Source organism: Lates calcarifer, linkage group LG3 (assembly GCF_001640805.2).
Source record: "Lates calcarifer isolate ASB-BC8 linkage group LG3, TLL_Latcal_v3, whole genome shotgun sequence".
Classification (NCBI taxonomy): Eukaryota; Metazoa; Chordata; class Actinopteri; family Centropomidae; genus Lates; species Lates calcarifer.
The window spans coordinates 17,821,038-17,848,321 of NC_066835.1; the positions used below are offsets into that span (position 1 = coordinate 17,821,038).

General features: G+C 42.9%; 1 protein-coding gene across 1 annotated transcript in view; it reads right to left on the bottom strand.

Annotated features, from left to right (window-relative positions):
* myo1g (myosin IG) overlaps positions 1-27,284 on the bottom strand; it is a 45,169-nt gene that overhangs the window by 6,013 nt on the left and 11,872 nt on the right. The window contains 10 exon segments of the mRNA XM_018699997.2: positions 12,437-12,594; positions 16,643-16,756; positions 17,494-17,598; positions 20,154-20,298; positions 21,254-21,477; positions 22,055-22,262; positions 22,927-23,033; positions 23,035-23,094; positions 25,515-25,647; positions 25,804-25,878. Of these exon segments, the coding sequence (XP_018555513.1) occupies positions 12,437-12,594; positions 16,643-16,756; positions 17,494-17,598; positions 20,154-20,298; positions 21,254-21,477; positions 22,055-22,262; positions 22,927-23,033; positions 23,035-23,094; positions 25,515-25,647; positions 25,804-25,878 (1,329 nt within the window).

Sequence of the window (27,284 nt, forward strand, 5' to 3'; positions counted from 1 at the left end):
CCTCTGCTCCCCCTCTTCTCCTCATCTTCCTTTTTCTGCCTCCTCCTCCATCTTCTCTCCCTGTCATCCCGTCTATGATGCAGGATGCTGTTAATCCGATGTGAATACATGCCTCTGGTGTCTCCATTATGGAGAATTACAGGCCATTTTATTTGCAGCTGAGCTGTGTGTGTGGTGAGGCGTAGCCAGTGAGCTCGATGCTACACCGCGTTACTGATGCTGTTTGTCCCATTGTGGGAAAATCAGATCAACACCAGGCCTGTGCAGAAGTCGCTCCCAGGGAATAATGTGCCATCTCAGATTAAAGATGTTTGTACTGACACAACAGCTTTCGCAAATGTTTTTTTCTTTAATATTGTTTTTCCTTTCATGCTGGAGGACAGAATTTTCCTTCAGTAAACTGAAAATGACTGTTTATAACGGTAGTGCAGTTTGCGTTGTCGGAGGTGGCTGATTGCTTGACCTGCGTTAATCCATCTTGCTTTCCAGGCTGAAGTGTACGTGGTCAGTCAGTGTTGTTTGTTACTGCTGGAGTTTGCTGCTCTGATAATGTCTGGGTGAAAGCTGTAGAAAGTGCTGTCGCAGTTGAGTTCCACCTTTTTCTTCACGCCAAGATGCAAGAACTTCACAGATGACACTGAGCTTCCTCAGAGTTTAGAGCAATAATCTTCTCCAAAGCGTTTTACAAACATCCAAATATCTTTCACTTGTATTTTATAAATATAACTTCACGAGGACTTTATATTTCATTTCTTCAATATTTGAACTGATAATTGAAATTCTGCTCCCAGCCAGAAAACAGACAATATAAAATTCAAATTATTATTTTTTCTGCAGATTGATATATTACACATTTATTTTTGGTCAGAGCCAGGCCAGCTGGTTCTTCCTGTTTCCACTCTTCCTGCTAAGCTAGGTTAACTGGCTGCTGGTTCACATTCACTGTACAGACATGACAGTGGTATCAATCTTCAATCAGCAAATAAGTGCATTTCCCAAAACGCTGCACTATTTCTTTAAATTTTCTTATTTGGAGCCACGTCCTTCACAGTGAATCAGCCGTGTCTGGACCAACGTCTTCAAAATAAGAGCCTGTAAAATCTTATATCTTTTATCTGACATTCCAGATTATCTCTTTATCTTTACCAATTTGCACTTTATACAAAAATCTTTTTAAAGGTTTTACGAACTCAAGAAGTCAGGAAAACGTTCTCAAACCATAGAGGAACATACAACAACAGTATAATGATGACATGACGGAGAAAGGGAGTGATTGCAGGTAGATATTAACTCTCAGAAGTGAAGACTTTGTATCAGAGGGCTGTCAGATTAGTTAACAAGCAGAGAAGTGACGACGTCTGCTCCTAATGATCCCACAGACGAGATCGAACACACAAACTCTCTCAAGCACTGACAACTCTCGCTTTCTGTTTCCACCACACACACCCTGCAGCTAACACTTTGAGTGTGTGAAGAAACAGCAAAGGAAACAACAGTTTTTGAACGAACATGCAACAGCACCTTCTATCACACACTGTTAATGAGAGTGAAAAACACTTTAAAAGTCTGATAGTTTCGCACTCTGCCAAAGGTCAGAGAGGTGGTGCTCTGCTCGTTGCTGCACCACCTTTCCCTACATCTCATCCAGAGTCACTTTCTTTTCCATCTCTTTCTCACTCCCTCTGTGTCACCTGGGTTCAAGTATAATTGAGTCTCAGGAGGCGATCAGGCGGCAGAGGTGTCCAAAGACTGACAGAGCAGGGTGAAATCTGAGCCGGGTCTGGATCTTTGAGCGGATGTCAGAACCAAACAAGAGGCAGGGCGACGAACAGGAGGCGTGGTTAAGAACGAGCATGATGGACATTTCTGATGGGACAGTTTGGGTTTATTCGTCCCAACAGCCACTTCATCAGCTACGCAGACATTTGTTGTAAGCTAGCAACAAACAGAGAGAGCAGACATGTGTTTATGTTCAGCTTCTCTCTCATCTCTGTATGTTTCTAAAGCTCCAGAATACACACAAATTTTTCTGCTCAAATTAAACCATTTTTAATTTGAGCAGAAATATCTTCGCATCAATTTTTGAACCAATCCTGTGTTTCCACTGACTTTGTATAAAATCTCGCAACCTCTAAAATTCACTTTGCATAGACAGAGTGGGGAAATATGCTTATCGCAAGATCAATACCACTGTCATGTCTGCACATTAAATATGGAAGAAAGGGGGATGGTGGATGGAGGGAAAGGGGCTCTGACGAATGCAAAGCTGCAGGTGATTATGAGACGCTTCCTCTCATAATCCAGTTTTTCTTCTCAAAGAAATAGCTTGACATTTTGGGAAATAGAATTAAATGAGAAGTCTGATACCACTCTAGGGCTGCCCTCTAAAAATCGATGACAAGATGCATCCATCAGCGTACACAAAACTTTATAACCCCCTCTCATCTTATACTGACCGAACAACAAAGCTAACTGTGAAGGAAGCAACACCGGACAGCACGAGGCAGGGCAGTGTGACTTGCTTCTGCTAACACTCTCAGCTCAGGTGTCAGGTATTAAAACATTACATCAAAAGACTAAAGCGGAAACTACTGGTGTTATGGTGAGTTAAAACTGGTTAAAACTGATAACACTGTCAGCAGCCTGGCAGGAGAGACACTCCCAGTTCCTTTCAATATAGGAATATTAAACTATTTCTTAAAAGATGGACCACAAGATGAAGCCGTCTCATACTCACCTGTAGCTTTCCATCCCACCCGTCCTGACACCCCCTCGTCAACACAACCCTGCAATTTCGCCTTGCAATCTTAATTAGCACTTCCCCTGCTGCCTGGCAACAATCGCCGGGGCAACAGCAGCATCTGCGGCCCCGACACAAGGGTCAACGTGGGTTGAGGCCACTCTCGTCCTCTGGGGGTGAGGCAGGCAGGGTGGTGACCATCCCACAGGGTTTGCTTTGGCAGCAGCCATCATCCATTATAATTACCATCACCATCATCAGAGACAGTAGGTCTATCTCAACCAGCTGCACCCTGCGTCTTGAGTCTCCTCAGGGGGCATTCTGGGAAAAATGAGTCATACTGTAACAACAGCAGCGAACGCATGCAGAGTGATTTCTATAAAGGGTGGAGAAATGGTTCAGAATTCAAAGCCAACACTCTGTGGTCTTATACATGCACACGGCTTGAATCATGAATGTGTATCATCAACTGCGATGTGCTTTAATACCACTGGCTCCGATAATTTCCCTGCCATCGATTAATTCTCAAGACCCCCGACACATTTCTGAGATAAGAGCAAATCAGTTTAACAGAGAGTCAATGAGGGAGCGCACAGAGTAAGAGCCAAGCGTCTCATTGATTATCAATAAGGGGAGACGATCGAATGTTATCAGGGTTTTTTTATGCAGCTGGAACATTTGTTCCACCTCAGCTGTTATTGATCTCGTATCGGCTCGAAACATCTTCAGTGCAGTGACCAGAAATCAGCCAAGCGTGTGCCCTATTGAGATAAAACTCTTTTTTAAGTGATGAACTGCTGTGTAGTGCTCGACACATGAGCGAGACTGTTATTATGAGGAATAAAAATGTGGCTGAGGACCCCATTTGTTGCAGTCCGAGGTTGATTTAGAGGCAGCACGTGTGTACTGTTCGAATCCACAAAGAGGCCTTTTGATGCCGATGCAGTTTCGAGGTCAGTAGCCGGCTCCATGAGTGCGCCCAGGAGGCTTTGTGATGCTCGCACAGAAAGTCCCCGAGATTTAACAAAACCGAGCGGGAGGCACAAGTCAGGATGTCTTTGTTAAAAAAACCCCTGCTCCTCTACAGATCAGCGAGGTCTTTGATGTAAACGTGTGGGAATGAGCTCATCGGAAAAATATGATGTGGGGTAATCACCGTCTTTCACAGTGCGCTTGATGTTTCCCACCCATCTCATCACACTGTTAAATCCCTCTTCTCCACCAGTTGTAATTCTACCATCATCACCTCGCCTGCTCCTTTTATCACGAGCAACAGCACACACAAAGCACTTGGACACATTCAACTTATTTACAAACAAACTGTGCCAGGACTCGACTTTCTCGCTCACCTGGTCAGGGATTTAATCCTGCATATGGTTGTGAATTTTCACCAACCATCCCAGTAATAATAACAGCCCTAATTACCTACTGTTTTACAGCCAACTCACTCGTCCCTCCTGTAATCTGAGTCCAGTCTGGAGAGAGTCACTTTGCATTTTAAAAGAATATCTTTGAATATGTTTTGCATGTTATTCCTGGGTCTCATCAGCTCAGTGCACAGTGTGGCAACTGAAGAAGAAGGAGGAAAGGATTCTGCTAACCTGATAGATCTCTAATTAACGGTCAACTTATACAGTGAAGGAAAAAGTAAAGATAAACTTTATGAAACCAAGCTCTTCAAGGTGGTCTACCTGTTTCCCTTTTTACTCTAAAGGAATAAACCATTCAACAAAAGTGCTAACATCAATTTAAAGAGGCTATGTGTAAAATTTCTCCCCTGCCAAACGTGGTTTCTTGCTGGGAGTGGGTGGTGGTGATGGTCGCTCGCCGAAAGCTTCAGCCATTGTTGCATTTACAAGAAAAGAGGGTAGATTATGCCATCTGAGTAGCGCTACTTCCTCAGGGCAGCATGGACGCTACAGTGAGTCACTATCGGTAAGTGATGAGACAGCTGGCCCAGCTTGGAGCTAGCTGGTTGGCATGCTAACTTCAGAGGCAGAAAAGATGGGATAGAAATAGAAGCAAAACAAGAGTTAACACTGGTGTTGCTTTCCACTGCTTGAGACAGCTCTTGCAGAACTTGCAACGTTTCTTCTAGGCTGGTGAGCAGGCAGCTGTTAATACTAACGTTAGCTACAGAGCGATAGCAAAAATTCCTTTAAAAAGTCATTAATATGCTAATTTATGTAGCAAGGCACCCCAGAATCTAATCAGATCATGTACTCCATATGGCCTATGAGGGGTGTGAATATGAAGTTTCAACTATGTATCTTTTGATTTACCGTGTTCACAAATCAATGTTTATCTATAAATACAGGAAATCTGGTATCTGTTTGAACTTGTTATCTTAAAGTATTCAGGAACAGTTTCTGGGAAACCAAAGGTTCTTGAGTTATCCTGTTCCTAGCATCCCAGCATGACGACATTATTATCTCCCATGTGACATAATAATTACCACAAGATAATGCTGATATCAAATACAATACTAAGCCCGCCTGCAGGGAAGGTCACATGGTTTTCCCTGCTGTGTATCATTGTCTATTACAGAAACAGCTCATGTTTGCCAGTGGCTAAAATGCCATCTGGAAAACTTCCTCCTGTAAAATTAATCCTGTCTGAATGGGGCTTTTGTAAAATGTACAAATGTGGCATCACAGCGGCTCGAACAGGCACAAAAGTTGTTTTATAGTCACATGTTGCAAATACTGTCCAAATATGTTAAGGTCCTGTTTCTAACACTTAGGTGGTCCAAATAAACATGTACTGCTTATTCTACCTGCACACACCAACGCTGTTAGTATCAGTGTTGAGGTTTCTGTGCATTTTTTTATGTTTTTAATATGTGTTTTGCGGGAGTTGTGAGCTCAGTGTGAAGATTTGTCCTGGAGCAAGAGCAGAGCTGCACTACTAAACTTAAACGTGTGTCCTTGTTGCGATAAATGGTTAAAACCTCAGCGTGAGTGCCCTCACTGAACTCCTACAAACAAACTTTTTAAATCCAGTTGCCAAGAAATCAAGACCAAAACACCCTTTATACTTCATTCGGTGGTTCATGTGGTGCAAGAGGAACGTGTCTACAAAGTCTGACTCTGAGTTAATTCTGTTATGACCGACCCTGAGAGTTTTGGCCTGAAAGAATGGCTGCATTCACAGTTTCCTACAAACTGTCCTGAATTGCAGTTTTGTTAGAGTTCGTGAGAGTTTTTGTGCAGTAAAGGAGCTGCTATAGACAAATAAATATTACACTTCTTTATGGTTATGTTTAGGTGCACACAGCACTTAATTAAGGTCAGAGAAAGATTGTTGTTTACTACAGAAAAAGTTTGGCGACTTCAGACATGACATGTTGATTTAAATTTAACCAAACCCACCACCTTTCCCTGACCTTTTGTTGCCTGAACCACAGGCGGGACTCTGGATGTGAACCCTGGTCTCTCCTGTCGCGCTGCTTCATTTAATAAAAGTTCCAAAGTGACTTTGAAAGTTGTGCTCACTCTCCATGTACATGAAATCAATAGATTACATTTCATGATGGTACATATTTGAGGTATTTACTTAACTCTTCAGAAATACGTGGTAAAACCTAAAATAATGTTCATTACACTGAGTTAAATGGTGTTGTGTTTGAACAAATTTTATATTTACATAAATATATGCCTTCTTAACCATGTCAGTCTGGACTATGCAACCTAAATTTTATTCATCTGAGCATGAAATGTGTGAATCATAGCATCATAGTATAATTATTTGGTCATAACATCAAAGAAGGACACAGAAAAACACTGATAATGAACTGCTGCAAGCTCTATTTTTAGATTCTGAGCTATAACTGTCTATATTTAATGGATATTTAGGATAAAAACTGTTTTTTGCACTTGTTTTGAGGTTGAATTATTCACACACGCCTCCGATGGTAACAAGCCTGTTTGACGCAGACTGGCTGTAATCAGCGGCAAGATTCAGGCTGGACTTTGTGGTTAAATGGGGAAAAAAAAATCACCGAACCACATGACCTGCCAGCTCTAGGAACTGAGAGGGAAATAGGTCAGTGGTAATATAGACTATTTACGCCCACCTAGGGTTAAAAGCTGTTGCCATAGTTACCCGCCATATGATCAAAATGGCACAAGCTCTGTAACCTTGGCCATGTATCGAATCAAAACTAGAGCCAGATCAGAAAAAAACATGAGAAACTGAGGAAGAGGACAGAAAATGAAGGGACAAGGAAGTGAGCAGAGGGGTCGAGCTGACCGAGGACAGAGCCTGCCTCCTCCTCCTCTGTCCTGTTGCTCTAGCCGGCAGGAGACCAACCGACCGACCGAGAGACGAACGCATTGAGGACAGCCACTGAGGGAAGAGAGGGGAGGCTATTTCAGGCTTAGGATGACGCCTTTCACGACCTAAAAAGTTGAATTTAGAATAGAGAGGGACAGATTTTTTTCAGTTCCACACCCACGCTGACTGACAAACTGCCGACGTCCAGCAAGGTCAAACAAGAAAGTCAACAAGTCCTTTCAGTAACAGGTCACTGTGCATGGGTGCTTCTCTTTGGTCATTAAAGCCACATCACAAGACCACTCACATATGCTTTGAGGTTAATGAAATCACGTTCCACCCCCCTCGTCCCCCCACCCTCACCTCTCTTGGTTTTCTTGCTACTCTGGGAAGGGAGGGGTGACCCAGATAATTGCTATTAATGCAACACCGTCCCAGGTCTTTTCATATTCATGAACGAAACTGCTGATTTGGAGAAGAGCGGAGAAAATGCTGGAGAAGGAGAGAGGCTGCGAAGACGGGATGAGAGTAAATGAAAATAAATAAAGGGAAAATAATAAAAATTGGGGAGAGGAAAGTAAGACACTTTAAACAAAAGATTCAAGATCATAAGAAGATGTGATCCTGAGTCTGGACTCTCCTGAGGATATAGAAAAGGTTTTAATTGTACTAAAAGCAACAGGAAGCAGGGCTGTAACTAGCTGTTATTTTCTATTATTGATTAATGTATCTGTTTTGAGTAAATGGTTCGTTGTTTGGTTTATTATCTGTCAGATGATGACGAAGACTACTTTAATGTTGCCCCAAAACTGTCTGAATGAAAGAGAAAAGCTGCAGATTCTCACCATCAATCAACTTATTGTTTCAGCACTGCTTAAGAAAAGTTTTGTTTTTCCTCTAAAAGACACAGTTAAACAACAGTCAGAGCATCTCTAGCCAGCTACACTGGCTGGGGAATCATTTCAAATCCATTTTGAAACTTGATTTGATTAATCAAAGGTGGACGTGACAGATTGATGGCTGTTGAAAGTGGAAGGCTGCTAGCATCAATGCCAGAAAAGCGAACAAAGTCAAGAGCTATCGAGCTAAAATCTTTAAATGTATTACAGGAGGAATTAGCAGAGCTATACAGAGCTAACAACACAACGTGGCAACACAGACAATGCAACAACTATGACAGCAACAACTGGTTCACCGGTCGTACACGCCATCTCCTCTGACGTCCTCTCTCTTTTCTGTGTCGCAGTGATTTCAGTAAAAGTAATGGTCGAGCAGCCTGTAAAAAGGCCACCAAGAGGAGACCCAGGGAGAACCACTAACACAAGAGGAATGGCTAAAAACTGTGGATTAAATAAATGGTACAGAACATCTGATCTCATAAGGAACAGTGTCGAGAGAAATGGGAGAAATAGATGATATCTACATGTAAACGACAAGATAATGACTGAAACACTGAATTAGTCGCAGGGTGTTTTAAAGAGACAAGGCAATCCAGGTCATTTCTTTTTGGTTGTTATTGTTGTTCTGTGTGTTTGTATTCTTTTGTAATGTAACAAACAATCAAAGAAAAAGAAAAAGAAACTGTGTCGTCCTCAGTCTTTTAAGGCCGGGGCAGATCATACCCTAAATCCTGCCTTTAGCCCACTCATACTCCCCCCAGCTGTCCCAGCAGATGGTCCACGAGTCCAACCCCCCTTCTTCCCTGAACACACACACAACTTCTCTCTCAGTAAACACACTCACATACCAGCACACACACACACACACACACACACACGTGTCTCATTCTTACTGACAGCTCAGGCCCAGGTGACAGGAAGAGAAAGCAGGAGGAGAGACAGGGATGACGGGATGGGGCTACGTACAGGAAAAAGAGCGACAGATGAGGAGGAGCGCGAGCGGAGGAACGCGCTCCACCGAGGGAATCGGAGAGACGGATGTGACATGACAGCAAACCACACAGTCCCGTCCTCGCCGACAACGCCGAGCGGCTTTGAAGTCGGATTTTACCTTGTGCTGCTCGCTCTGCCTTCGCTGACCCAGTTTTGTACAACTCACTGTGCCACCACCAACAACACACACTCTCTCTCGACTGTAAACACTCTTGGCCTTGCAGATCTCCACTCTCGTGTTTGAATCGGAGAGATGAGGAGTCACAATCACTCCATTGACTGTTTCCTGCCCTGACCACTCTCCCAACCTCACAAACGAAGATGACGTGCGCGTGACTCTCATCGTCCGGGATCCCACTTCCTGACAGAAGGAAGCACAAGAGGAGTGCGTTTGTGTCATCCCCCCCTCCCCTCCTCACACATGCTCACACACTTACGCAGCTCACCCCTGACTTTGTCTCATGAGTCTCCCTTTTGAGGAGTCGCCTGGTAGAGGTCGCGACCCCCTCCATTCACCGCAGATGGTGGCACAAAGACAGGCGGAGGAGAGCTGAAACCGACTCCTGATGCTCGGCTCTCTCCTCTGTGATGCCCGCCGCACCCCGGACAGAGCCACGCAGCTGCTGCAGCCCCCCCCCCCCAAAAAAAAAGAAAAAAAAAAAAAATCCCCAAACCCAGACCGAAAGTCTAAGACTCGTAAAACCCACAAAAGCCTCACCGGGGATCTAGGATCAGCTCGCCTGAACATACACACAGGAAGGCTCGTAAAAGTGGCTGCTGTCTGCCCGGCAACTCAGAGCTGCCGCCCTCCAGGGAGCGAAAAACAAAATAAACGACTGAGCTGAAGAAGCGACATGACGTTGATATGAGTGAGATGACAGCTCAGTTAATGTTTCATCTCTACACGACACCAGAAATCACATAAGAACAAAAACCTGCCCGGGACTGTGACAGATTGACACTGATACAGAGCAGGTTTGTGTAGATTAACTTGGTCTGCCCTCACAAATATAAGCATGGTGGACAAAATATTAGAAACACCTCACCTCTAATTCGATACAGCTCAAAAGCACCACATAAATCCAGCAGATCCATCATATTTGAGCAGGTTGAACCAGTGAATGTTAATAACAGGTTAATTAAATAATCATTTCAGCTCTAGGGACTAGAGAGCATAACAAGAAACTGAATACCATAGTTTTTAGTTTTAAAAAAATCCTCCTCAAACTTTGAGAGTTCAGAAATTGCCTCCAGGAAAAATCACTGATAAAAATCAGTTTGGCCATAAAAATCTCCACTCAAGGTCCACTTACTTGACGTTTCCAAAGCTTTTCACACACATTTCATGGCCTTCCTCAGTGGATGGAGCTATATCAGGTGTGTAGGCAGTGTGTGTATGTATATCTGCGCATGTGATGTTTATATAACTATGTGTGAGTGTACAGATATTTATAATCACGTATGTGTGCTGCATATTATTTCTAAAACACTGTTTAGTGTGATTTTAATTTGGACTCTTGGGAGATGAGCCGTAAGATAAAAGAGATGTAGATAAATAAAGAGAGGTGGTTTAGTTTTATGGATATTTTATGTCATATTTTAGCTGCTGAAAGATTTCTAAACACCAAATAAGTGGATCTTGTCTTTAAGAATGAACCTTGAAGCTCAAAACCCATGATCATTATTCCGTCCTTGATGCATTTTGACATAAGCAAAAGGGGAATCCATGAGACGAGCTCTGCTGTGAGTTTGTTTGTGTTTTCTTGTCTTGTCTTTACGTCACTCAGTGTGGTCCTGGCAGGATTTGGAGGATTAACTTTGGGAAGACCAATCGCTGCAGACTTGGTGCCGTCTCAGCGGACAGCACTTACGACAACACGCCCACACTTATACACGCACACACCCACCCACCAGCCACAACCAAAACAGTCTGCTCTGTGTGAAAACTTACGGGTTGTGCCATTCAAATCCAGTCTGGCAGAGATGAATGTGGGTGGAAGTGAATCAGATTTAAAAAAAACAATGACAAATGGTTCCGAGTGATAAATGTGATAAATGTCAGCGCGACTGATTCATTTCACGGGCAGTTATTCAGAACAGGGCGCACACACCGACAACTATGACAGTGATAAATGCCAAGAATATGATTTGTGTAATTGTTATGCTGCATTAATAGACTTCGTTTTGGCCGAGGTCTTTGACCGGCAACAATGAGTCTAATGCTGCGCTGTTTATTCATGTGACACCGCGACCCAAAAGAGTGTTTTCTGTCCAAACAGCCACTTCACCAGCTGATCTCACTAATTAACTTCTCTTTACAAAGTTTTCTGATGAGTTAAATCAGCTGCTGGGGTCTTTTGTGCTGATGAAAACCTCTTTATGTTTTAATAAACAGACAAATTAAGAATCAGCACGAGCAAAAAGTTCAAAACCAATCTCTCTGTGTTTCAGTAGGGTTTCTGAGTTTGATGGTCAAGTAAAAAGTCTTTGATTTGTATTCACTTGACTGTGAAGTACATTTTGGGATATTCGGGATTTGATTTTGGCTTGTAACCCTTTAAAATATCTACTTAAAATCCCTCCTCACTGACTGTACATGTTCAACAGATGTTCAGTTCACTTTTTTTAGGGCTGCAACAGCAATTATCGTCATGAATCTGGAGGTGACATTTTCAAAAGTCTTGTTTTGTTCGACCAAAAGTCAAAAAATCCCCAAATATTCAGTTTATAGCGATATATGATGAGGAAAAACTGCAAATCTCAGTAATTTAGGAGAAAAAAAAACAAAGATAGTGTTGGCAGACATGTATTTCCTGCTTCCCTCCTCTGTTAATCCTCTTGAGTCTCCTCAAACTTATCCTGCGACCCCTTGTGGGGGTCCTGACTCTTAGGTTGGGAACCACTGAGATAATCTGTCACCAGACAACTCAATAATAATACCTAAAAAAGTTTCTGTTCTTCAAACCTCTTGATAACAGTCATAACCCCTGGTCTCTCTTTAGATTGAGCTGCAGAAGAAGAACATGTAGCAGTGGCTGTAGTTTTAGCTGTTGTAACAGTAGAAATTGTGATTTATTCATTTATTTGAAGGTTTAAATGAGTTTCAGTTCAGATTTGTGTCCACCTGCCACAAAAAACTGGACCATGCGTACTGTTTAAGTAGTTTTCTACCTTCACAGACAAAGTACTTTTACAGTTTGCTTGTCACCGATTGCAACAGAACTACAGTGTGGAAAGTGGAGGAGCTGTGGATCAAACCATCAACGCTACACGTAACAGACAACCTGCTCTGTAGAGAAGAATTCTTCCTGGTCTGGTTCAGATCAAACCTGGACTTCATATTATTCAGCTTTAGCCTCTGTAACATGTCAAAGCCACATCATGGTGACCGCTTTGTCCCTGAAACTACTGAGTGTTGCAGACGGACCATTTCTGTGGCTGCAGTGTAAACAGAGTAAGTAAAACCACGGGATAAAATTAGCAGAGTTTGCTCCCGGTGAGGAAACAGCGTGTTGTCGTCTGAACTGACCGTGTGAAGTGGTCGACCAGCGATCCCACCAGTTCGCCCACTCGGTCCTGGTTGGGGCACAGCTGCCCTCGCTGCAGACACAGCAGGACGTCATCCTGAGAGGACGTGTGCAGCGCCACCATCTGGTCGACCCCGCTGGTCACGCTCACTCCTGTAAACTGTGAGAGAGAGGGAAACACACACAAAGTCACACACCAGCATGGACACAGCACAGGATGTGCAGCGTGTGAGCATGATTCAGATTCATATAAGTAATCTAGCAACATCTTTTGATTCATGCAGACAGTTGGTTTGGTTTAGAGATAATTGTTTATGTCCCGCTTCCTGATTCCTTTGGAAAAACTGTTATTGTTGCGTATATAATCTTCCCTTACTGAGCAGCAACAGATTTTTCCTGGAAAGACTGACACAGCAATTTATTACTATTACTGCTACTCCGAATCCAAACTGCAGAACACGTCAATCAAGCATTGCGTACAGGGATTTAACACTGTTAGGATTTTCTGTGGATGTTTGAGTTTCTATGAATGATATGAATGTCTGTTGCTGACTGACTGAGTGATGAAGTTTCCCCATTGGCCACCGCTCTTTCAAAATGATTTGACATCAACGGTTTCTCACCATCCAGGGGGGCATTTTATTGGGAATCCAGCTGTATAAAAATACTGTACATGTGAGCACAGAGAGAAGCAAAGAGATGAACCGGCTGAATGCAGTCCAGCCATATACCAGGGTTTGACCTAGTCTTGTTTTTTTGCTATCACTGCTCATGCTGACTCTCCACATGTTTTTCTTTTCCCACAATGCACAAGACCTGACTGTGATATTCAGTGGCACACACATGAGCTGCTGGCAATTCATTTGTAGAAAAATATCAGGGATTATCACGTCAACGTATAATACCTGTGAATTTAATACAGTACAGCACAGTATATCCAGGATCAAAAATCACGCCATGTAGGTAGCCGGCGGATTATTTCTGCTCACGGTATGTAGGGTGAGAAAAACTCTGCCCACGGTGCACGTGTGGAGGCGCAACGAAGGGGAAAGTCATGAGGTGTGACCCAGATGGAATAATGTACAGATTTACTGCGGCTGAAGGAAACACGAGAGAGAAAAGGGTGACAGAGTGCAAGTGAAAGAGAGGAAAAAAGAAAAAAGAGAAGAAGAAGAGTAGAGTATATGTCAGATAAACAGACAGAGAGATAGAGAGAGTGAGGTGCGTCTGAGATTTTAGAAAGGGAATGGGAGTCAGAGTGGACTAAGCCTCTTACGGCCCCCAGCGCACACAGGTTAATCCAGCGGGGACGACTGTGTGCGGGATGTCCCAGCACCGTCAAGGCCAGATTCTGGTACAACCTGTCCCCTCGGTTCAGAGGAGGGAACAATGCAGAGGGTATATCCAGCAGTGTTTATACAGATGAATCTAATCTTTAGCTTCTGTCCACCCATCCATTATCTATACCACTTATCTTTATGAGTCGCTGGGGGCTGGAGCCAATCCCAGCTGGGACACTGTGCTATCGTCAATCACAGGGCTTCGTTAGCAGCACATGTAGCAGAATTAGGCTCAGCGATTAGGTGTTTCTTATCTAAATTCAACCTTGGAATGGTAATTAACTTCCCACCTCATGCACACCGGGCTCATACCTTTGATTTTTCATCAACAGATCTGATATTTTCCAATGCATTTGTTCGTCTTTTGTACTAGTTTCATGTCCATCCAAGCTGTAGAAGCTGAGTCACTCTAACGTTGAATGAACTGACTCTAATCGATTGAGGAGAAACTGAACATCACAGCTACGCACAAAGCTGTTGTTGTTTTGTCACATTGTTCCATCAGTTTCTGACCTGTGTGACTCCTCGGTGCTGATGGTCAAACCTGATGACTCTGAGTCTGGTGACACAGTATGAGGGCAGGGCTGCACTGCTTCTTTAGCGCTCTATTCTCTGTTTCTGACCTGGATAAGACTCATATCCCTCAGTCTGAGCAGCAGAGCTTAATGGCATCAGCTATCTTTAGCCGCTCCGCTGCTGCATAATGATGGTTTTTAACCCTCTGGCATGTTTCGAGCTCTTTTTCTTTTTCTCTCTCTCTCTCTTTCTCTGCCTCGCTCTCTAAAACCACTGCTGGACGTCCAGCTGTGCTGACTCATTATGTTATGTAGGTGTCACTGAAACCTTCAGTGAAATAACATGCAGGGAATCTGGTCTGAACCAGTGTTCATCTCAAACATTTCTCTCAGAGTCCACCTCAGTCTCTGTGTCTTTCTCTGTCCCTTTTTTAAATGAACTGACATAGAAACTAAATGAAAATGACCAGAAATGACACAGAAATTACTCTGCACTTTTACACAGTTAACACAGTGCTCTGCAGGAAAGGAAAGCTTTAAACATGTAGGGAGCCAGTTTTATTAAATGGTCAGTCGTCAAGGTGATATCAAAAATCTCTAAACCTCTTAAAATCAAGTCCCTGCTGCCTGTGGGTCCTCCCCAACATCCTGTTTCAGTCAGAAACACATCAAACCCCTGGAAGAAAATCCTGATCAAAAAGCTACTTCAAGGGACCTTGAAGCATCAGATTAAATAAAACTGTCATCTACTGTCTCTCTTCACTTTTAGCCTCTCGTCCTTCAGAGCAGGCGGCCCCTGTGAGACCCCCTGATCCAGTTTTCCCAGATCAGGCCAATGAAATTAGCCTTGCCCCCCCCCGAAGATGGCAAAAAAACAAACCCTAAGATAAAGCCAGGCCACCACTGTCATAGTGCGACGACCACGGCCTCACATACCAAACACAACACCTGACACACACACACACACACATCGAGTCTCTCAAACAGGTCAAAAGCCCTTTCAGTCAACACCGAGTCCTCTTATTGCTCTTGTACCTTTCCTTGCAGTGACCCAGGTCAAACATGATGGAAGTGTGTAAGAGTGTGTGGAGTGAATAGAGGAAGTGCACAGAGTGAGAAATAACAGGCAGCTGGGATAAAGTACAACAGGTCTGACCCACATTCCCAGGGAGGTGGAGCTGTTACTTGGTGCTGTGCAGTGCATCTGTGCTTCCTCTTACAACCCAGCCTGGTTCCCACTACCTTTTAGGTTTTGGTTTATAGTTCATTATTTAACAGCTTCAATTAGAGTTAGGTTTAAGGATAACATCGAGGTCAGTCCACTCCTCATGTGGAGTTTTTGGCGCTTCGCGTTAGGGAACAAAGGTTAGGATATCTCAGGTGTTTAGGTGTTTTTTAGAGTACCTTTTCAAAAACATGGCCATCATTCCACCTTATTATATTTTTTAAAATCTTAATCAACATCCTCATTTAAATCCCCTGCAGAGACCAGCTACAGTCTGTTACAGCTTCTATTCCACAGAACTTTACTAAAAATATCACCACTGTTGAATATGTGTGACTTATTCCTCCACTGGAATGAATATTAGCAGTGTATTAAGCTGCTTAAAACAAACTAAAGGAAGTAGCTGTGTGAAAAGTTAAATAATCCAGCCTGGTTTTTCACCTCCACACATCTGGGTGTGAAAGTCGGCCTGTAGTTTTTGGTAAGTTACAGCAACCCCTCCCAGTTCTTCAGAAAGATGTGTGAGGTGTTTTTATTCACTGCTGAACAATCTGACAAGCTCTGTTTGAAGCACAGTGACTCCTTCTGTGTGCCCAGGCCTCTCTGGTTACACTGCTTCACTAGTTTGAAGAGCAGAGAGGAATAAAGTACCTGAGCCATGCTCTTTGTGATAAAATAAAATGTCACCCAAATTCAGCAGTGTGGGTTTTGTTTGTGAGAGGTTTGGAGGGAAAAATATTTGGTGGAACTGTTAAAAAAACTACACAGTACTTTTTGTAAGACGTCAGAGGCTAAAAAGGTTGGAAAACACTGGTTTAATATCTTCATCTTAAAAGTAAGTTGTTAAATAAAAGTAATGGATTAGTGTGTTTCCCTCTGAAAAGTAGTGGAGCAGAAGTGTAAAGTAGCATAAAATGGAAACACTAAAGTAAAGTACAATACAGTGCTTGAGGATGACAACAGGACTCTACAGCACAGAGTCATATTGTTTGTAATGAGTTTGTTGAGTTGGGTTAAGTTCAGAGATTGAATAAATTCACTGGAGGGTCCCTACAAGTATAGCAAATGAGTCTGTGTGTCTGTGCGAGTGTGCGTTCATAGTGTGCGCTCTCCCATGTGAGTACTTACAGTGTCTAAAGGAAGCCTCTTCAAAACCTTGTACTGTTTCTTTGGCTCTAATTTGTAGACGTACTTGTCTGTGACGAGCAGGCTGCGGTCTGTGCTTTTGTTGAATCTATTCACCTGAGAGAGCAAAAAGAGGGAAATGGAGAAAGACGAGGATGAGACGCCACATTTGTTCATTTCCTATTTTCTGTTAAGAGACTTTTTTTTTTTTGTCTGGGTTATCAAATACAAAACAGGTTTTCCTTGTGGAGCTGCAAACGAGTAACACACATAAAACAAAACAAACAAAAAAAAAAGAGGCGAGACAAATGCTCTGCTGCATCTGTCAGTGTTAGAGGCTGTTTTTATTCGCTTTATCAAAACCCACATATCTTCATAAGCTAAAGCTTCACCCAGGATTTAGTGGAAGCCCTCTCTGTACAATCCCTGATAAGGAAAATATGGCTATCATTATCCACAGGGAGATGATAAGAGCAAGTTCATCATGAGGTAAAATAATAAGCAGGGCCTCAGCTGATTCATTCAGTCGATTCAAAACAGGCCGAATCTTGAAGGTGGAGGAAGTTTGATACTTTAGAATTCACAGTTCAGCTCCTTTCATGATTAATCCTCTGATTATCATGTTTTTTGGATTTCTGTCTGAGAGGGTTGTATCCACTGTCGGAACATGAAATCCTGAAAGACGAGCTGATACAAAAGAGGGAGAGAAGAGTGCGAGGGGGTGGAATGGGGGAAAACAACAAGTGAGAAAAACATCCCACAGCTAAAAGGGAAGCAACAAAAGAAAAGAAACTCCTCGTGGCTACAAAACAGACATTTCCATTTCACTGTGTTCTCTTTCCCACGTACTGTACCTTCCTGCAGAAGCCAGAGAAGAGGACCTGACTGTACTCGTCTTTGTTCCTCAGCTCCTTGGAAACCCGGATGAAGCCGGAGCTGGTCTGAGGGCAGTCTCGCACCTGCAGGAAATGAGAGGACCCACATTTATTATCACATGTAGCCGAAGATGATGGCACAAGGAACGCATCTCGTAGCTGTAGAACTCTCTGTGACCTCTCCTCGGCCTCTTCCAAGCCTTTTTATCGCTGTAATTCCATAAGCGGTAGATCAAAGCTCGGGGGGGCCTCGGGCCGTCGTTACCAGACACGGTGTTTGACATGCTGTTAGAGAGAGAGGGAGCAGGGCGGCTGATACTGGAGCTAAACTGCCTGATGAGAAACACAGTCGTGGGCAGCTAAGAAGGAAATCTAAAACCGTTTCTTAGTCTCACTACTGTAGAGTGTAGCCATTATAATAATGTCCTCAGTCTTAGGTTTCTTCCATTTCTCCTTCTCCTTCCTTTCACACTGAATATACACTATATGGCCAGATTTATGTGGCTCTGCACTGAGCTCCTCTCTCTTTCTCTATCTGTACATATTCATATCCCATTAATACATGTCACTAACTCAACATCTGTGATAACATGCCTCCTGCTGCTCCTACGATCCTGCTCAACACCTGCTCTTATATTCAAAATCATTAGTCTTACTTCTAGTCTTGTTGCTACTATTACTACCACTATCACAATTGCCATTACCATTATTGCTATTATTACTCTTGTTAATACCACGTTACATCTCTATATGGAATCTGCATTTTACTATTTTCTCCTTCCCGTGTTCTCTCCACCCAGACCTGAGATAACTTCTGTTGTCATTTGGTGTTATATAAATTAAACTGACTTGTGTATGTGGCTGATTTTCATGGTTTGGGCCTGGACCCTTTGTGCTGATGAGGGGAAATCTCAAAGCTAATGGATGCTATGATATTTTAGTGTGCTTCTAAATGTGTGGCATGAGTTTGAAGAGGACCCTTTCCTGATTCATTGCCATTAGTACAGTTAAATGCACATTAATAATGTCCATATTCTGAATTTAGCATTTTCCAACTAAGATATTATTCAGGATTTACAGACCTCCAGACCTTTGTGGCCGGTTTATGAACAGCTGCATGTGATGTGCAGTTTGTAGGAGGCATAGTTGTTTCGTTAAATGTTGACAGATTTTACTTTCGGCCTCAGACACCAGCAGCATCCCTACTCCGATTTCTAACATCAGCTCGGATTAGAAAAACCAACGTAAACTTGTTGAATCTTGTGATCTGGTTTTCAGAAAACATGACACACACTGTCCCATTTCAACTTTCTCTCCTTCCTCTTTTCCTCCTGTGCTCAGCCACATACTAGTCACGATCTAGGCTGACCGCATGCTGCATTACATGCACTTATCTATAGGTCTTTTGTGGAATTAACGACAATCACGTGAAGCTGAAGCCCTGAAGGAGGCCTGCGAGTCACGGGCCGTCTGACAAACCTAACGAGGGGAGTGAGTCAGGACTCTTGAGGCGGTCATGCTCGCCGCTCCCTGAAGGCGTCTTTCAAGCCCCTGGCCACCAAACAACCTCAGATTAGCTGGTTAATGAGGCGACTGTGGGATTCATTAAGAGAGGGCTGTGTTCACAGGCACCGTCCTCCTTTAGTCATGCTGTTTACCGTCAGGCTTGTCACATGCACTGTATACATTCACAACAACAGATGATTTTCTGTGATTCTGCACACTGCCGGTCATTCAAGTCTTGTTTACTGTGAGAGATTCAAGCGAAAAATTCTGCCTGCAGGGTGAATTAAGTCTAATGGATTTTATTAAAAGAAAAAGAGGAAAAAGCATCTTATTGAAACCAGTTTACAGTGAATGAGGTCCTCTTGTGGTTAGGACTGCTTAGAAAACATAAAACTGCCTTTGGTTTTGATTTTCACCAGTTTTTGAAAAGTTATATCAAGTTCCAGTACTTTTTTAAGCTCCAGATCTTTTTATACATTTGTTTGCTTGTTTGTTTACTTTCACTGTTGTTATTTTTACCTGAATTTAAAGGCCTAACAACGGACAGAGCTACACCCTGTACCCGTCACTGTTACTACCAGTTGCATTACTTCTCTTGGTGTAAAAATATCTCAGTTAGATGAACTAATAACTAAATAAAGTGGAGCTGAAGCTCAAGCAAAATTAATCTGCTACAATTTTAGCATTAATTAACATTTTTCAGCAGAAATACCAACAAAACAATCACTGCTTCATGCTTCTGAAATTGGATTATTTCCTGATTTTCTTTGTCTTTCATGATTATACACTGAATACCTTTGTAGGGAAGGGGAAGGGAAATTGGGAAGGGGAACTTTTCAATATTTTCTGACCAAACTATTAACTACTAATCAAAAAAATAATGTTCAGATCTCTAATGGACATAGTCAGAGTTGCAGCCCTAAGATTAATGAATAAATATAGTAAAAAGGCTGGTAACTGAAAGCTTAGAGACCGGTCAGGATCAACTGGACTTTGATTTTGGTGAAGTAAATATCAAGTGTAATTGAGGACTTTTAACATAATGTGTGGTGGAACATGAAAATACATGTTGCTGGAGCTCAAGAGCACCCAGACTTTGTTTTGTTTGTGTTTTGTTCAAGTGTGAATCTTACATTGGCCAGGTAGTCCCTCTCCCAGGGTCTGCTGAAGCCCCAGTCTTTCCTCTCTCCGCTCAGAGCAGTCAGAGCTGCCACTTTGGCCCGAACCTCCAGCATGTCAGACGGAGGGATGTTCTTCACGATCTGCCTCGCCCACCACCTGACAACAAGGGACGAGAACAAGACAGCATGCCACGTGGGTGGAGTAATACATCAAAGGTGCAGTACAGTAGGAGGTACAGCTTCAACTTAATGTCTGTGAGGGATAAAAATAGATTTTATCTGCAGTGCCAAAATAATATTCTTGTTACTTCAGACGTCACTCACTCCAACAAAGACTCTTTCAAGTTATTCTGCAGCTGCTGAGAATGTATTCAAATGTTTTAAAATATATTCACTTTCTTGACTCACTTTGTGCATGAATATGAACCCAGGGTTAGCTTAGCATAAAGACTGAAAACAGGAGGAAACAGCTAGTCTGGCTCTGTCCAAAGGTGACAAAATATGCCAACCAGCACCCCTAAAGTTTACCAGTTAAAGAAACAAAATGTAACTTTGCTGAGCAGCAGCGCACCCTGCAGCCACAAGTGGTAATTAATTCTGTTGGGCTCCGAATCAGAACAGTTAAGTGGTTTTCATGTACTTGACCAGAGTTCTGACTGTGCACTCCCCACTCACTGAACTGAAACATGGCTGAACGGTGTATATTACCCATGATTCCCAGCTTCTGGAGCAGGAACTGCTGTCACTGTGACAACCTCTGTTTCTAATTCTTGATATTTTCAAAATGATCATAATGTTGCTTTAACATGATATGAGTCTGAAGACTTTGGACCAGGGAAGGTGTTTTCCTCTGTTTTTCAGTCTTCATGCTAAGCCAAGCTAACTGACTGTAGGTTCATATCTACCATGCAAAATGTCAAACTATTCCTTAAAAACGTTTAACTGTCTTTTCATTCCTTATTCAAAACTGATTTATGCTTATTTTGGACACAAGATGATTTATCTCTGACAGTTTGGTCGAGGTAAAATGTGTTTTGGGACTAAATATTTGAACAATACTCATAGTGTTTGTGACTTTTACGGTGTTTGAGTTTAATTCTGTGGGATCTGACCTGCGATGCAGCATGACTGTATTGTTGTGAAACTGGGACAGAGCTGCAGGCGGGGTCGGCCACTCCACAGTCTTTCCATAGTCGGCCATAGTTCGTACATTAGCGAACCTCCGCTCCACCTCCCAGAAGTGAGCCTTGACCTTGTAGCGCTTATAGCAGCCCATGATGGCGTAGATGGCCCTCATCCGCCGGCACCTCATACGAGCTAAAGCCCCACGCCATACCTGTGAGTTTTTAGAAAAAAGAGGGGACGTGTTAGATACATAAAAGAGAAGAGAGATGTCTCCTCTGTGTCCTGCTGAGCCGAAGACAAATTTGTGCTCCAGTTAAAGAGACTTCTCTGCAGAGTCATCAAAGTAGGTCAGGGGAAAAGAGAAAGGAGAAGGTTGTTTCATTGAGCAAGCGAAGTAATTGACTTTAATGTAACTGTACTCTGGATCTCATTAATTCTCCCAATTATTGTTACAGGAAATTAGGATTCAAGCTGGCAGATGAATTTCAGTCAAACATAACCAGGAGCCACATATTCATGAGGCTGAGGCAAACTGCTTCTCTGCTTTGAAACCCAGAAGTCGACGTTTGAAACCGGAGAAGACAACGCTGTGGATGATTAGCTGTAATCACATGACTGGAGCTGCATGTGACATTAAATTAGGTCTCTGTGTCAATTAATTGGACTGTCAGATCAATACAGCCTCACTAGGATACAGCCGTGGACATCTGACATTTAAAATTTTTAACTCGCATTGAGGCTGTAGGTGAATGCTAAAGAAATGATCATGACAGCAAATGATGACGAACCTTCTGCAGGAAAAGCACCAGGATGGGGATGAGTGCGGCTCTCTCCTGCTCCAGGGTGTAGAGAGATCGTGGCGTTCGGACAAATAGCTTAGTATGGCCGTACGCCACGTCGTCCTGGAAACCGTGCTGGGTGACGATGGCCTCCACGGCCTCCCTGTCCGAGGCCATCAGGTGGTTTGGCCAGGTGTACTCGCACGTCATTTTATACCTGCAGGAGGAGAAAGAAGAAAGCAGAGCTCAAGGGTGGAAGTTATTAAAACTGCTCTTGTTACTGTGGCTGTAAAAGCTGTTGAGTCAACAGGACATTACCATTCATATTTGATTTTTCAGTTTTCTTTATGCTTATTCATCATTTCAAAAGAGTGAGTGCTGCTGTTTGCAGCCTGTTAGTAAATGTTAGCAGAAATTCATTCAGGCAAGTAGGTGTGACAGAGAAAATGGACATTACTAGTTTGAAGTATAGGAGCAGGGAAAAGACAAAAACAACACATTTTTCTTCAGGTGTGCATAAAGACAAGCTTTAGACTCAAAAGGACACAAGAGAAAAGTAGTCTGGTTTCACTTTATTATGTAGATTTACTTTAACTATCAGTGAAGATGATCTAGTTTGTACTTTCTGTCCTCTCAGTTTAACAGAAAAGATCACATGTGACATTGTTCTCAGCTGTTAAATGCAACTCCAACTGCATTTTGGGTAAGATAATGTGATAAAAGTTCTGCTTCAGTAATTCTTAGAAAAATTTCATCAGAGCAGCAACACTGGGTGGTTACACCGAGCTGCTGAAAAAGCGAGACAGACAGTCTAAACTTCCTTGAAGAGGAGAAACACTGAAGAAGTCTTGCTTAACTACACAGTGAGCTTATTCTCTTACCGCTGCAGGAAGCGAGCGTAGTGCTGCCTGTAGGCAAAGCCCGCCCTGCGCACCATCACGTTCTCCAGCAGGCCGAGGTAGGCCACCTGGTGCTGGCAGCGGGCATCGATCGAAAAGCACCGGCGACTTCATCTCGTTGGGCTTGATGCATCGCACATAGTACGGCTCCTGGAAGACAGAAGAAAAGAGTTGTGTTGTTGTTTGCCTGCAGGACTGTGAGACAGATCGTCTTTCAACCAGAGGACACCAAATACCTGCCGTCTCATTCACCTGTTTGTAGTTATTGTAAAATATTGTACTGGACTTCCCAGCAGGGATCAGGATAAATAGCTTCTGAATCAGTTTAAAGAAAAATATAATATTACACTTGATCTTGAGGCGATGAAACATGTCAAGCACAGTGAAAGTTAAAGTACTTATTTAGCATTTTATGTTCCTTCACACTTGGACTGACTCAGTGTTTGTATGTTCGAGGCAACATTTTCTCATAACACTTTTGTTTTATCACCTGTGCAAACTTGCACTTGGTTTTGATTCTCTCGTGTTTTTATTCAGTGTTTTCGTCGCTGCTGTGTTCATCACTGTGCGAGTAAATAAACTAAACTCAGCCTGTAAACTGTCACTGAGCCACAGCCAAGCTGCAAAACTGGCAAACCGAGTTCAGTGACCTTAATCAGACTTGCAGAATATTTCAACAGATGCTACAGCGAGCAGCTGAGCCTCACAATACATCCAGCGTGTCGGCTTATTAACAGCACGTTAGGCTGCGTGTTAAAACTTTGAAGGCAATAAAGTGTGGCTGCATGCTCACACCTTGAGAGGGATCTCTCAGGGACACGATATGCTATCAAAGAACAGAGGCTGCTGTGGTTTTACAGTCTCTCACTCTCTGTCCATGAAAGATGAACAAGGAGGAACAAAGTGAGCACTTTCTGAGGGCTCCCTCCCCAACACTGTCACCCATCACATCAATGATGCATGTGCATGTGTGCCCCGAGTTTCAACTCCGCTCAGCAGAGTTTTAAGAAACGAGTCAGTCAATAGGACGGGGTTGGGAGCAAATGAGGTGGGCAGCCTGGGCACAGGTGATTGTGAACCGCAGTTGAGGAAAGCATCCGCTCTTTCAACGTGACCTGAAAGGGGGGGGGGGGGGGGGGAGAAAACAGCTGCCAGGGGAGTTTCCTTTCATTTTACCTCAGCCACACTGAGACGAGATGCTACAACAGCCCGACAGCAGGCCATCCCAAAATAACAGCAGGAAATGTCAGACTTCAGTCAGTAAGATGAGGCCAGGAGAGGTGAGCAGCACATTTTGTGGTCCTCCACCACCACCTCCTCCTCCTCCTCCTCACATCCCTCCCAACTCCACATACAGTCAGACAGGATGAGGACAAGCAACCTACAAAAACTGTTACTCTCTGACACCGAAAAGAGCACATTGCTATGTATGTGTGTTCTTGTTGGACAGCTGCATGCTTCCTCTCTCTCGCTCCATAGTTTGTCATGCATGGTGATGAACCGTCCTCCCCAAAGAAACATCAACAACACAGACACGGTGGCAGCCTCAGAATAGCCTGTGACTCATACAGGCTTTACAGGGACCAGAACAGTCTATACTGGTGCAGAGCATCCTCCTGATGATCACAGCCGAGTAAACTGGGGCAAAGAACTACTAATACTAACATGAAAATATAAGTGCATTTGATTTGACATCCATTCTGCCCCACAAAGTCAAAAGTGTAAGTTCATATTAGGGCAAAACTGAGCAAATACTGGACTCTAGACATTTTGGCAACTGTTTTACCAAATAAAAATTATTATACCATAAAAATGTCAAAATCAAAAGCATGTTAAGATCTGCAGTAACCACAAAACAAAGCTAAAACAAAGCCAACCCACAGCAGCTGCTATCTGGCTGTGCAGTTAAAAAGACAGCTAACAGCTAGGCTAAAGCTAACACTAAATACACTTACTGACTTGCCCTGAGCTGTTTTCTGTAATTTAAAAATATCAGCTGGTTATTTGAAATAACTAAATGAGGTGTAGTTAAATCCAGTCATGATGGAAGGAAAAAACAAATCTAAACTCATGCTAAAGCTAGCTAGTTTAGAAGATTAGCTGTTAACTGCCATCTCAGCCACTGTCAAGTGAAATTCATAAAGCCTAATTAAATGTCCTCAAACATCACATATTAAATGTATTAAGTTGTAAATCAATTTATTAAACTGATTTTAATTAACAGAAGACAGACACCTAGTGACAAGATAATTATTATGGAAAAACCTTATCTAAACTCATGCTAGAGCTAGCTATCTTAGCAGATTAGCTGTAACTGTCATCTTAGCCATTGACAAGTGAAATTCATGCGGTTTAATGTGCTCAAGCATCGCATATTTAAACACAATGATTTCATTTAATAGAGGACAGACACCTAGCGACACTACAAATAATCAAAATCAACTTTATTCTCTTAGACAAACTAGTTAAAATGGATACGAAAACTGATCAGAAAACCCGTTCTTTTTAAGGGTCTCTTTAGGGTTATAGAGAAGGGAAAAGGAAGTCAATCATGAGACAAGAGCACAGACCTTGCAGGCCAGTTTATCCACCAAGGCCACAATGGAGTTCTTGAAGAGGGTGGCGGCGGTCAGAGGTCGCTTGGTGACCTCTGTGATGCTCAGCTGACCATCTGGCCACATCTCCTTCAGGACTGGGTTGGCACTATAAGAGAGACAGAAAAGGGGGGCGAAGAGCGAAGAGAGGACACTATTAACTAGGCTAGCGAAGAAGAAACTCATTTATACACTTAACCCAGTTACTGAACTGTCAAGAGCATCGTGATGTTGGAAAAAACTGTCAGTGAAGACTGTTTGGCACCTGTTGTACATGAGACGCTTGAAATCTTGGAAAAGCAGGTCCTTGTTTTTGTCCAAAAATCCCTCAACAGAATATCTGTAATAGACACAGAGGGAGAAAGTGAGTATAATCAAGAGTAAGTGGCTAAAAGTAGTTCAAAAGAAGAGGGGAGGCCCAACTGAAGAGCCCTTGGAGTGAAGTGGTGTGTCAGAAAAAGAGTCAGGATGCTAAAATTACAAGGAAGTCAGATAGAAAGTAACACAATTCAAACAGTAAGCATCTGTCACTAAAAGGGTCACTATCACTCGCCGTTAACTGACTCCACTCTGCTCCAAATGATTCACAGTCCTCAGGCTAGAGGATTAGAACAACAGTCATGCCGCTTAGATGATTTACAAATTAGGAACATGGTCAAAATTCCCCCCATGGCTCACGTTTAAAAAAAAAAACAACAACACTGAACTGTCTACAAACTAATCTGTCTGCCTTTTTTCAAACAGCTCAGTTGCTTTTGGTGTGGCATCAGTGGGAGGTCACGGGCGCACTGTAAGGCACAGTTACATAAGTCGTCCAGCCCTGCGGGGTGAGAGCCTGCTGTAGTGTAAGCATTGCCTCAGATAAACCTCACTCCCTCTCTTCCCTCATTCACAGTTCAACAATAACTTGCACAGTGTGGATGCTTTGTGATATTATACAGATTGTGCATACTCAAGCAGTCTCTTACTGAAGTAAGTTGTACGTGTTAATATACTCAGTTTCTCCTCCTTAGTACTGAAAAGTACTCTTAAATAGAAAGATGGCCTCTATTTGTGATATTTTCATTGTAGTATTTCACTGTTGGTTGAGACTGTCCACTTCTAAGAAAACGACCCCATAGATCGTCTGTGCAGTGGCTTATTGCAACCCAATTGATGGGGAAGGAAAATATTTTATAAATTTAGTAAAATATTGGAAATTTTACTTCAAACTAGCCTCAAAGATTCATTTAAATGAAATAATTTCAGAAGTTTAAAGGTGAATTCTCTTATAAGCAGTTTATTTTAATGTAAAGTAACTAGTAACAACGGCTGTCAGATAAATGTTGTTGAGTAGAAGAATAAAGTCGCATGAAATTAAATTACTCCAGTAAAGCACAAGTACCTCAACACGTAACTAAAGTACAATACGCGATTAATTGTACTTAGTTACTTTCCACCACCCATTCTCTTCCTCACACACATTTCTTCTACACATCCTCTCCGCTTCCCTCCCTCTCTGGCAAACAAAAAAACACACAAACAAGCTGCACGTCACATGTCGTCTGTGTGTCCCCTGTCTCTGACTGTGTCCTCGGCTGTCACATCTGGAGGCAAAGAAGCAGAGGCCGGCTGTGACAGATGTGTCCCCTTGGCTCACGGGCGCCAAAAACCACCTGACCAGATTCTGGGAAGCTCGCCGAAGGGAGACAGAGTGTGAAAGGATGAGAGAGAGCAATCAGAACACACAATAACAAGCCATAACAG